This window comes from Myotis nattereri (genome assembly GCF_964212035.1).
Source record: "Myotis nattereri genome assembly, chromosome: 15".
NCBI lineage: Eukaryota > Metazoa > Chordata > Mammalia > Chiroptera > Vespertilionidae > Myotis > Myotis nattereri.
In genome coordinates this window covers 34,191,555-34,204,466 of record NC_138090.1, presented here as the reverse complement: position 1 = coordinate 34,204,466, position 12,912 = coordinate 34,191,555, and the positions used below count along the sequence as shown (strand labels likewise).

At 38.0% G+C, this 12,912-nt stretch overlaps 1 protein-coding gene across 1 annotated transcript in view; it reads left to right on the top strand.

Moving 5' to 3' along the window:
• Positions 1-12,593, top strand: part of LOC308531455 (uncharacterized protein) — a gene marked incomplete at its 5' end in the record, with an annotated part of 45,305 nt that extends 32,712 nt beyond the window's left edge. The window contains one exon of the mRNA XM_081108383.1: positions 10,409-12,593. Within this exon, the coding sequence (XP_080964509.1) occupies positions 10,409-11,829 (1,421 nt within the window). The 3' untranslated portion in view covers positions 11,830-12,593. The remainder of the gene's footprint in view (positions 1-10,408) is intronic.
• Between the last annotated feature and the right edge of the window lie 319 nt (positions 12,594-12,912).

The following is a 12,912-nucleotide window of genomic DNA, read 5'->3' as shown; positions in this document are numbered from 1 at the left end:
AATAAAAAGAACACCCCGAATAGCTGCAGCAATCCTGAGAAAGAACAAAGTTGGAGGGATTACAATACCAGATATCAAGCTATATTACAAAGCCACTGTTCTCAAAACTGCCTGGTAGTGGCACAAGAACATACATATAGACCAATGGAACAGAACAGAGAACCCAGAAATCAACACAGGCCATTATGCTCAATTAATATTTGACAAAGGAGGCAAGAACATACAATGGAGACAAGACAGCCACTTCAATAAATGGTGTTGGGAAAACTGGACAGATACATGCAAAAAAAATGAAACTAGATCACCAACTTACACCATACACAAAAATAAACTCAAAATGGATAAAGGACTTAAACGTAAGACGGAACACCATAAAAATCTTAGAAGAAGCCATAGGCAGCAAAATAGCAGGCATTTGTCGTAGCAATATCTTTACCAATACAGCTCCTAGGGCAATGGAGACTACGGAGAAAATAAACAAATGGGACTACATCAAAATAAAAAGCTTCTGCACAGCAAAAGAAACCATCAACAAAATAACAAGAAAGTCCACAAATATGTGAAGAACATATTTGCCAATGTTATTTCCGATAAGGGTTTAATCTCCAACATTTACAGGGAACTCATACAACTTAACAAAAGAAAGATAAACAATCTAATAAAAAAATGGGCAAAGGACCTAAATAGACAGTTTTTGAAAGAGGACATAAAGAAGGCCGAGAGACATATGAAAACATGCTCAAAGTCACTAATCATCCGAGAGATGCAAATTAAAAAGACAATGAGGTACCATCTCACACCTGCCAGAATGGCTATCATCAACAAATCAATAAACAAGTGCTGTCAAGGATGTGGAGAAAAAGGAAACCTCTTTCACTCCTGGTGAGAATGCAGACTGGTGCAGCCACTATGGAAAACAGTATGGAGTTTCCTCAAAAAATTAAAAATGGAACTCTGATTTGACCCAATAATCCCACTTCTAGGAATATATCCAAAGAAATCAGAAACACCAATCAGAAAGGACATATACACCCCTATGTCCATAGAAGCACAATTTACCATAGCTAAAATTTGGAAACAGCCTAAGTGCCCATGAGCAGATGAGTGGAATAAAAAACTGGTATACTATGCTGCTGTAAAAAAGAAGGAATTCTTACCATTTGTAACAGCATTAATGGGCCTGGAGAGCATTATGCTAAGTGAAATAAGTCAGTTGGAGAAAGAGAAAGAAGTAATTCTGTTATTTGCAGATTTTTAATATTTCCCACAACTTTTGTGATATCATACTAGGTTAGTATAGTTTTGGTAATATTATTATACTTAAAATCCTTTTTTCTTTAAATATTAATGTTTATTGTATGTAATATATTTAAGATCATTTTTCTTGAATAATTGGTGTTTATTGCATATACCATATTATATTTAAAATTGTTTTTATTGAAAAAAAATACACCAGTGCTTCTCATCTTTTTTTTTAAAATATATTTTATCGATTTTTTATAGAGAGGAAGGGGGAGGGATAGAGAGTTAGAAACATCGATGAGAGACAAACATCGATCAGCTGCCTCCTCCACACCTCCTACTGGGGATGTGCCCACAACCAAGGTACATGCCCTTGACCGGAATCGAACCTGGGACCTTTCAGTCTGTAGGCCGATGCTCTATCCACTGAGCCAAACCGGTTAGGGTGCTTCTCATCTTTCTTAAAAAAATATATTTTTATTGATTTCAGAGAGGAAGGGCGAGGGGGAGATAGAAACATCAATGATGAGAAAGAATCATTGATCGGCTGCCTCCTGCACGCCCCACACTGGGGATCGAGCTTGCAACCTGGGCATGTGCCCTTGACTGAATTGAACCCGGGATCCTTTGGTCTGCAGGCCGACACTCTGTCTACTGAGCCAAACCGGCTAGGGCCTTCGCATTTTTTTTAAAAAATCATTATCATTTCCCTAATGAGTTTTTTTAGAGATTTATACTCTAATTGCCACCAGTCCATGACATTTTAATACCATAATCTATTTATGTTTCATTGCCCTTTGGAGGTCTAAGAATTTTCCCCATTTTCCCAAGAACTAGTTTTGCTCTCTCGGGAGTAATATCACCCCCATTGAGAAGGCATGAAATACCAAAGCAAAACTGATAGACCTGAAAGAGGCAGTATAATTATAGCTTGAGATATAAATACCCTTCCCTCAATAATTGACAGAATAAAGAGAAAGAAAATCAATAAGGTTATGGAAGGTTTGAAAATGCAATCAATTATGCCTAGCTAATCTTTATAGAATATATTGCATGGAACATTCAGCAAGATAAACCCTATATGCTGGGCCACAAAACAGTATCAACAAATTAAAAAGAACTGAAATCAAAGAGCATGGTCTCTGCCCACAATAGAATTAATTTAAAAATAAAAAGATACCTCTAAGTCCCCAAAATATTTGGAAATTAATCACCACACTTCCAAAATAACTCATGAATCAAGAAAGAAATGTAAAACTAAATTTTTATCTGAATGACAATTAAAACAACATATCAAAATTTTATGGATGCAAATAAACAGCATTTAAAAAATTATTCCATCAAATCACAGATTTAAACTCTCAGCCTAAGTAGCTAGAAAAAGAAAGGTAAATTAAACCCAAAAGGTAGGAAAAGAAAAATAATAAAAGACTAAAGCAGAAATCATGAAATACACAACAGAATAATAGAGAAAATGTGTGAAGCCAAAAGCTGATTTATTGTTAATAAAATCAGTAAAGCACAGGAAAAACAGAAAGACATATCATCAATATAAAAAATTAAAGTGGTTATATCACTACAAATCCTACAGACATTAAAAGGATAATTAGGGAATATACAAGCAATTTTATGTCAACAAATAGAGTAGGAGTGGACACTTCCCAACTTACTTTTATTTTTCATTGTTTACACTATTATAGATGACCCCCATTTTCCCTCTCTTTGACCACCTCTGCCCAGTACCCACCACCCACTCCCCCTTGTCTTCACCACACTATTGTCTGTGTACATGGGCTATGCATATATGTTCTTTGGCTTATCTCTTCATCTTCTTTCATCCAGTTTTCCCCACCCTACCTACCCTCTGACAGTTGTCAGTCTGTTCCATGAATCCATGCCTCTAGTTCTATTTGTTTTTCATTTTATTATAGTCACTAGAGGCCCAGTGCACGAATTCGAGCATGGGTGGTCCCTCTGTGTGGCCTGCGGGGATGGGGCCTAAACCCACAGTCCAAAGCTGCCTGCAGCTCCTATCTGCTGCTCCTGCTTATCCCTGCCCTGATTGGGAGAGGCTCATGCCACAGCAGCACTCACCAGCCGTGAGCCCTGTGTCTGGTGCCCTCCTGAGGGGAGTGGCTTGTGAAATTGGGCCGAAACCAGCTCTCTGATATCCCCCGAGGGATCCTCAATTGCGAGAGGGCACAGGCCAGGCCGAGGGACCCCACTGGTGCAAGATCACTGCGGGAGGGCTCCAGGGTGTTTCAGGCCCATCTCTCTCAGTCCCGATTGGCCAGACCCCAGCAGCAAGCTAACCTACGGGTCGGAGCGTCTGTCCCCTGGTGGTCAATGCAAGTCATAGCGAGCGGTTGAGCAGCCTTAGCATATCATTAGCATATTATGCTTTGATTGGTTAAACAGTTGACCTGTCACTGGATGACCGGACACTTAGCATATTAGGCTTTTATTATATAGGATTAGATTCTACATATAAGTGAGATTATATGGTATTTGTCTTTCTCTGATTGGCTTGTTTCACTCAGCATAATAATCTCCAGGTCCATTCATGCTGTTGCAAAAGGTACGGATTCCTTTTGTTTTATAGTTAACTCATTTTATAAGGCCAGCATTATCCACAACCAAAGGCACAAATAGAAAACTATACACCAACATCTCTCATGAAACTAGATATAAAATCCTTAACAAATTATTTTAAAACTAAATCTAGCAATATTTAAAAAGGATAACACCTTGCCCAGCCAGTGTGGCTCCGTAGTTGAGCGTTGACCTATGAGCCAGCAGGCCACGGTTTGATTCCTGGTCAGGGCACATGCAGGAGGAAGCCGATCAATGATTCTCATTGATGTTTCTCTCTGTCTCCCTCGCCTTTCCTCTCTGAAATCAAAAAATAAAAAGTATCATACCTCATGACCAAAAAGTATTTATCCCAAGAAAACAATTTAACTTGGTATTCAAAAAGCAAACTGTATAATTCACCATGTAAAGGTGAAAAAAGCTCTAAAAGTAACTAGAATCCTAGCTGGTTTGGCTCAGTGGATAGAATGTCGGCATGCAGACTGAAGGGTTGCTGGAGGCTAAGACCAGCAGGTCCCCGGAAGGCTGATGGATTTCATGATATTCAGCAGGGCTGAAAATCTGCATATTATTACCTGCTGCTGGCTGATCAGCTGTAGGCAGTTTCCCTAACCTGATAATCTTTTACTGTTTACCAAAACTTACCTTTGATATGTGTGTTTGCTTTGCTAAAGGGCAAGATGTGTGAATAAAAAGCCTTGGATCCAGACACTCAGAGAGCCCACTTCACTAGAGGGTGAGGCCTCTGCCTGGCTTTCCCCCATGCCTTCCAAATTTATTTTTCTTGTCTAGTCTCTTCATTTATGTCGCAGCCCCTTCTCTAGATTCCTGAACCCTTGCTGCAAAAAGACTGCAGCAAAAGGTCCCAGGTTCGATTCCGGTCAAGGGCATGTACCTCAGTTGCAGGATTCTGGCCCTGACCTGGGGCATGCTGGAGGCAACCAATCAATGTGTCTCACGTCAGAGTTTCTCTCTGTCTCTCCCTCCTTCCACTCTTTAAAAATTAATGGAAAAAATATCCTCAGGTGAGGATTTAAAAAAAAGGTAACTAGAAATAAATAAAGGAGAAAGCCATGTAATCATGTCAGTAGATGCAGGAAAATAGTTAAATTCCATTCCTATTTATTATAAAAACTTAGAGCAGATTAGCAACCTCATAAAGGATATTTTTGGAAAACTTATAGCTACCAATACACTCAGTGGTGAAAGCCTGAATGCTTTCCCTCTATGATCAAAAACAAAGAAAGAATGCCCACTATCACCACTTCTATTAAACACTGAATTGGACACAAATCACTTCAATAAGATTAGAAAATGAAGTTAAAAGGCAACAGATTAGAAAGTGAACTATCTTCATTTATAGATGACATGATTGTGTACATAGTAAATCCCTCCCAAGGAATCTAAAAGAAAAGAACTATTAAAACTAATATGTCAATTTAGTGAGTTCATAGGGTTCATGTTTTAAATCAAATTAGGGAACATTTTGTCCAATATTTGGAAAACTTTGGCCAAATATTTTTTTCTGCTCTTTCTCAGTTATATTTTAAATTATGTAATCCTATTCTCTAGTTCAGTGGTTCTCAACCTTGGCTGCACATTAGAATCACCTGGGAATCTTTTTTAAATCCTGATTTCTGGCCCTAACCGTTTTTGCTCAGTGGATAGAGCATCGGCCTACGGACTGAAAGGTTCCAGGTTTGATTCCAGTCAAGGGCATGTACTTTGGTTGTGGGCACATCCCCAGTAGGGGGTGTGCAAGAGGCAGCTGATTGATGTTTCTCTCTCATCGATGTTTCTAACTCTCTATCCCTCTCCCTTCCTCTCTGTAAAAAATCAATAAAATATATTTTTAAAAAAATAAAATAAAATCCTGACATTCATGCCAAGATCACATCCCTTTACTTCACATAACAAGTGTGTTAATGTATACTCAGAGGTTTCAAAGAAGATAATAAAATAATGACTTTTGAGAGCATAGGTTACAGTTGGGAAGACAATATTTTCAAATTAAGCATTTTACATAGAATGTTCATGTTGAAATAGCAGATTGTTGAAATATTTTTTTAAATGAAAATATTTGCTTTATTAAATTATAGAATCAGTAGTGATATAATATAATTTTTGGAAAGAGAAAATCCCATAATAAGTGGAATTGAAACGATCAGACCTGGAGCTCATGAATCCAATAAAATGAATCCAATCAACTCTAACCCTGATAATTCTAATTTGAAATATAGTCTTTTTTTCTCAAGAAAAACGATTTTAAATATGATAATGTTACATGCAATAAACACCAATTATTCCAGAAAAATGATCTTACATATAATAATATTACATGCAATAAACATTAATATTTCAAGAATAAAAGGATTTAAGTATAATAATATTACCAAAACTGTACTAACATAGTTTAATACCACAAAAGTAGGAAATATTAAAAATCTGCAAATAACAGGATTACTTCTATTATATTCTAGTATATTTTCCCCCCTCTGGCTCTATTTTTGTCCATCAGTTTGTTTTTCATTATATTCCACTAATGAGTGAGATCATATGATATTTATCTTTCTCCAACTGGGTTATTTTGCTTGGCATGATGCTTTTAAAGTCTATTTTGTTGGATATAGTATTGCTATTCCAGCTTTTTATTTCTTTTTCCATTTGCATGGAAAATTTTTTTCTTTCCCTTCACTTTCATCCTGTGTGTGACTTTTGTTTTGAGGTGGGTCTCTTGTAGACAGCATATAGTTGGGTCATGTTTTTGTACCCATTCAGCTACCCTACACCTTTTGATTGGAGCATTTAATGCATTTACATTTAGGGTTATTATTGAGAGGTACTTATTTATAGTCATCTCAATTCTGTATGGCTAGGTTTCTCTCTCTGTTTCTTCTCAGCAATCCCTTACAGAAATCCCTTTAGCATTTCTTGTAATGCTGGCTTGGTGGTGATGAACTCCTTTAGCCTTTTTTTTTTATCTGGGAAGCTCTTTATTTGACCATCTATTTTGAATGATAGCCTTGCTGGATATAGTAATCTTGGTCTCAGATCCTTGCTTTTCATTACCTTGAGTACTTCATGCCTTCTGGCCTGTAGAGTTTCTGATGAGAAATCAGGTGTCAGCCTTATGGGAACGCCTTTGTAGGTAACAGGTTTTTTTTTTTCTTGCTGCCTTTAAGATTCTCTCTTTGTCTTTAATTTTTGGCATTTTAATTATGATGTGTCTGGGCATGGGTCTGTTTGGGTTCTTCTTGTTTGGGGTTGTCTGTGCCTCCTGAACTTGTGTGACTTTTTCCTTTACCAGGTTAAGGAATTTTTCTGCCATTATTTCTTCAAACACCTTCTCTATTCCTTTCTCCCTTTCTGCCTCTTCTGGCACACCTACTATTCTAATATTGTTATGTTTCACACTGTCCCACAGTTCCATTAAACTGTCTTCCTATTTTTTACTTTTTTCTTCTTTTTGTTCTCTGATTGACTGATATTTTCAACTGTCTTATAATTCACTGATTTGCTCCTCAGCTTCCCCTAATCTGGTATGTATTCTTTCCAATGTGTTCTTTATTTGTGTTATGTCATTCTTTTATCTCAAACTGTTCTTTTTTCATAGTTACTATATCTTTTTTCATGCTGTTGAGCATTTTTACAGTCAATACTGTGAACTCTGTTTCAGATAAATTTCTTATCTTTGCTTCATTTATCTCTTCTGGAGAATTCACTAGTTCTTTCATTTGGGGGTTGTTCCTTTGTTTCCTCATTTTGGTTGTCTGTTTGGGTTTGTGACTATGTTTTAGGTAGATCCTCTATACCTCTCAATCTCTAGTGCAGGACAATGTTAAAGGCTGTTATATATATATATATATTATTAATTTCAGAGAGGAAGGAAGAGGGAGAGAGAGATAGAAACATCAATGATGAGAGAGAATCATTGATCAGCTGCCTCCTGCACACCCCCCACTGGGGATCGAGCCCACAACCCGGGCACATGCCCATGACCGGAATCGAACCTGGGACCCTTCAGTCTGCAGGCCAACACTCTATCCACCCAGCCAAACTGGCTAGGGCAAGGCTATTTCTTACAAATTGAACCAGGCAAAGACTCAAAGCCTCCAGAGACTACCTCTGTCTACAGACTAACAGGATTCTGACTTGAATTGCCACCAGGCAATTGTCCTCAGGTGTGGTGAGAGTTTTTTCAACAGGGTGGGGCAGTTGCTTCTGCCTGGAGGCTAGTTGTTACTTTTAATCTCTTAAGTGGCCTCAGGGCAAGGTGTTTTCCAATAGGTTGTGTTGACTGTCTTCTCCCCAGGCAAGACAAATGTCTATCTGGGAAATATGTCCTCCACTGTGTGAGGGAATGACTCAGCCCAGGAAACTTGGGGTGCATGCCTTTTGAGCTTTATCCCCACGAATCCCCAGTCCTGGGTTCTGCTCTCACAGCCCCAGTCCACTTCACCCTCCCTCTGCCAGAGCATAAGGTGGGTGGCTTCACAGGGAATTTTTATGCATTGGCCCTTTAAGAGGGTGCTTGAACTTTCAGCTGCCACTCCCTGGCAGACAGCACCCCACAGCTTTTCACAGCTAGAGGTTATGTGGGTACCCTCCTCAGTTTGGTGCTCTCCGCTGGGGAGCCAAAATTGGGGATTAGATCCCAGAGTTCTCAGTGGCACCCCACCACAGCTGATATGTCTCTCCAGGACTTCAGTTGCCATCTGTGGGTGCCTGGCCAGCCCTTTGGTGCCTCCGTCCCTCCTACCAGTCTCTATGCGGTCTCCACCTTCAGTCCTTGGGTATCAAGTTTCTATCCTGTGAGTTTTCTATTGATTTTTCAGGAAGCCTTTCCATATTTCAGTTGTAATTCCAGCTTATTCCTGGGAGCATGTCTGTGCAGCATCCTCCTACTCTCCCACCATTTTTAATCCTCAAAATATACTAGTAGTCTTTTTTAATATAAATTCTTTATTATTGAAAGTGTTTCATATGTCTCCTTGTTCCCGCATTGAAACTGTTGGAATATTTCTTGAAATGGGTAGTCCAGACTATAATTATATTCTAATTTCAGACAAATTAGACATTGAAGGATAGAAAGAATATGTGAAGGCTTGGATAAATTGAGTAGTAGCATGTTCTTGAAGGTGATTAAGATTCTCAGGATGGCAATGTAACTCCCGTTACAATACAGATTAGTTTTACATGTTCTAGGACTACACATAGTGGAATTGTGCAATATTTACTCTTTTGCATAAAGCTTTCACTCTGAAAAATGTTTTAGCTTCATCCCTTTGTCATCAGTAGGTTTTCTCCCCCTTTTTTTATTGCTGAGTAGTATTACCTTGTATAATTACATGACACAATATTGCCTGTTTACCTTTTCATAGATAATTGGGCTGTTTCCAGTCGGGCTATTGTAAATAAGGTACAAATATGGGTAAGATAAACCCATCTTTAAAACTGCTCCACCGGATGTGGGTTGTAGTAAGATAACAGTAGTAAAATTTGCCAAGAATTTATAAGAAAAACTAGAAGCCTGATGCACAAAATTCGTGCAAAAGTAGGCCCTTGCAGCCCCTGCTGCCTCATGGCCCTGCGACCCTGCCCCCCAACCACTGGTTGTTCCAGAAGGTCATTGTGGAAGGTCATTCTGCTGTCTGTCTAATTAGCATATTAGCTCTTTATTATATAGGATAATAGGTAAGGTCAATGAGTGCTATACACATATACTGAAGAATCTAGTCCTTCACAGTCCCAGTAGGGAATAGCAGAGTTTAAGGCATGTTACTGCATTGGGAGGAAAACTTGAACCCATCTTTCTCTAACACTGAAAAAGTACTTCAGCAAATTGAAAGGAGGGACAATTAGAATTGATGATCAGTAGAATTTAGTTATTGACCATCCCCCTGGAAAAATAAATAGATATAGCAGCAATCAGTGATTATGTTCATTTGAAAGTATGCTTTGTCCTCTGGTTTATTTTATAATTCCTAATTAAATGTTTTTCTAATTCTTCCCTTTCAAGAGAAAATAAATCAGTTATATGGAGAGCTAGGGCCTAGATATAGATAAGCGTTTCTTTCAAAATAATAAAATGAGTGCTTGATAAAGTTCATTTGTTATAGATAGCAAATGACACCTTTATAACACCTTTTTAGGCATGAGGAAATAAGTATATATGCTTTCATCTCCACCTGAACAGTTTTGCTTGTTTACTGGTTAGTACTCTTGATAGGCTCACTCCATCATCTCTAACCCTCCCCATTCCAAGAATAATGCCACTTTCACCATCTTTTGCTTACTTGCCCTTGTATTAATTAGACCTGCTTGATGTAACTTATATTTACAATATGTCAAAGATATGAGTGTTCTTTGCTTATTCCAATTATTCTTCATTTTAACAGTATAGCAGGATTTGTGTTTAAGTTCCATGCATTTTGTCTACCAAGAGGTAGTTTATTTTGGCCTTTCTGTAGATCACAATAGTGAGACAGACAGTTGTACAATAGATTGTTTGTATATATGTCTAATTCATAACATTTATATCAAGACTTACACTGTTTATTGTATTCTTTTCTAGAAGAAGATGGGAAAGATGAAGATGTCTTAATGAAGTTTAAACAATACCAAGATAGGCATTTTAGATCAGTTGTATTCATCAACCATGAAAGACTAATTAAGGAAAAAAATAATATTTTGGGGAAGACACTTACTGTAGGCAAGAACTGTATTATTTCAAAAACAACACTACATGAATATAAACCTGATGGAAAGGTTTTGAAAAATATTTCAGAATTAGTCATTAGAAATATAAGCCCTGTAAGAGAGAAGTTTGGTGAGGGTTACGGATGGGAGAAATCACTTCTCAATACAAAGCATGAGAAAACTCATACTGCAGAAAATCTCTGTAAACAAACAGAAAGCAGTCTGAGTAATAAACAAGAGCTTATTAAACATCAGAAGGTTCAAACTCCAGAGCAATCATTTGAACATAATGAATGTGAAAATTCCTTCCTTATGAAAGAAATGTTATTTACACATACTAGAACTCATAGAGGAGAAGGACTCTTTGAATACAATAAAGATGGAACGCCTTTCATTGAAAAGTCAAATTCCAGTGTCCATCCACAAAATCTTATGGAGAAGAAGTCCCATGCATATAGCAAATATGGGAATTTCCTCTGCAGGAAGTCCATGTTTATTATACATCAGAGATCTGAAACAGAAGAGAAACCCTTTCATTGTTCTTATTGTGGGAATAGCTTTAGAAGGAAGTCATATCTCATTGAGCATCAGCGAATTCACACAGGTGAGAAACCTTATGTTTGCAGTCAATGTGGAAAAGCCTTCCGTCAAAAGACAGCCCTCACTCTTCATGAGAAAACACATGTAGAGGGGAAACCCTACATTTGTATGGATTGTGGGAAATCCTTCCGCCAGAAGGCAACCCTCACCAGGCATCACAAAATACATACAGGGGAGAAAGCCTATGATTGTACTCAGTGTGGAAGTGCTTTTAGAAAGAAGTCATACCTCATTGATCATCAGAGAACTCACACAGGAGAGAAACCATATCAATGTAATGAATGTGGGAAGGCATTTATCCAGAAGACAACCCTCACTGTACACCAAAGAACTCACACAGGAGAGAAACCCTATATTTGTAATGAATGTGGAAAGTCCTTCTGCCAAAAGACAACCCTCACTCTCCATCAAAGAATTCATACAGGGGAGAAACCCTATAGTTGTAATGAATGTGGGAAGTCCTTTCGCCAGAAGGCAATCCTCACTGTTCATCAGAGAATACATACAGGAGAGAAATCCAATCAATGTCCTCAGTGTGGCAAAGCCTTTAGTAGGAAGTCAAACCTCATTCGCCATCAGAAAACTCACATAGGAGAGAAACTGTATGAATGTAAAGAATGTGGTAAGTTCTTCAGTTGTAAGTCAAATCTCATTGTCCATCAGAAAACTCACAAGGTAGAAATCATTGGAATATAGTAAAGGATGTGACTCTTTTTTTAGTAAAAAACTTTTCAAGTCATAGTAAACCCAGTATATGATGTTGCTTGCAAGTGTAATAATAGTCAACAGTTTAAGGTACTATATCACATATTTACTTACTGTTTGCTAGCCTATAAAACATACACACAAAATAATTACTAGACAAATTAAATGACAAAAGTCATTGAAAATACAATCCCCAGTTTTCTATTGTTACATTCATTAGATATAAAATGTCTCTGTCAAGTTGCTATACATATTTAAAATTACTTATTTTTAATTTCAATACCTACCTAATTGTGAACCAGTAATATACAGTTGGTATGTGAACCACACTGTGAACAAAAGACTTGAAAAGAAAGGAGGTATGAATTGTATTTCTCATTGAAAATATGGAATAAAAACTGTTACCTCCTCAGAGTTAACCAAAGTTCTAACTTCTAACATTATAGTTTTTACTTATTGTTAACTTTTATATAAATTGGATTATATATCATGTATTTTTTCATATTTGGCTTTCATTCATTATTGTGTCTCTAAAACTCATCATTAGCGCCCTAACTGGTTTGGCTCAGTGGATGGAGCATCAGCCTGCGGACTGAAGGATCCCAGGTTCGATTCCAGTCAAGGGCATGTACCTTGGTTGTGGGCACATTCCTAGTGGGGGGTGTGCAGGAGGCACCGGATTGATGTTTCTCTCTCATCAATGTTTCTGACTCTCTATCCCTCTCCCTTCCTCTCTGTAAAAAACAATAAAATATATTTTTAAAAAAACACAAAACAAAAAAAACTCATCATTAGTGCATGTGGCAGAAATTTGTGTATTTTTATTCTGTATAGAATTTCATTATTCATTATATAAGTACTAGAGGCCCAGTGCACAAAAATTTGTGCACTCGGGGGGGAGGAGGGGTCCCTCAGCCCGGCCTGTGCCCTCTCGCAGTCTGGGACCCCTTGGGAGATAATGACCTGCTGGCTTAGGCCTGCTCCCGGGTGGCAGAGGGCAGGCCCAATCCCTAGGTGCAGCCCCTGATCGGGCTCAGAGCAGGGCTGATTGGGGAGTTGGGGCGCTGCCCCCTG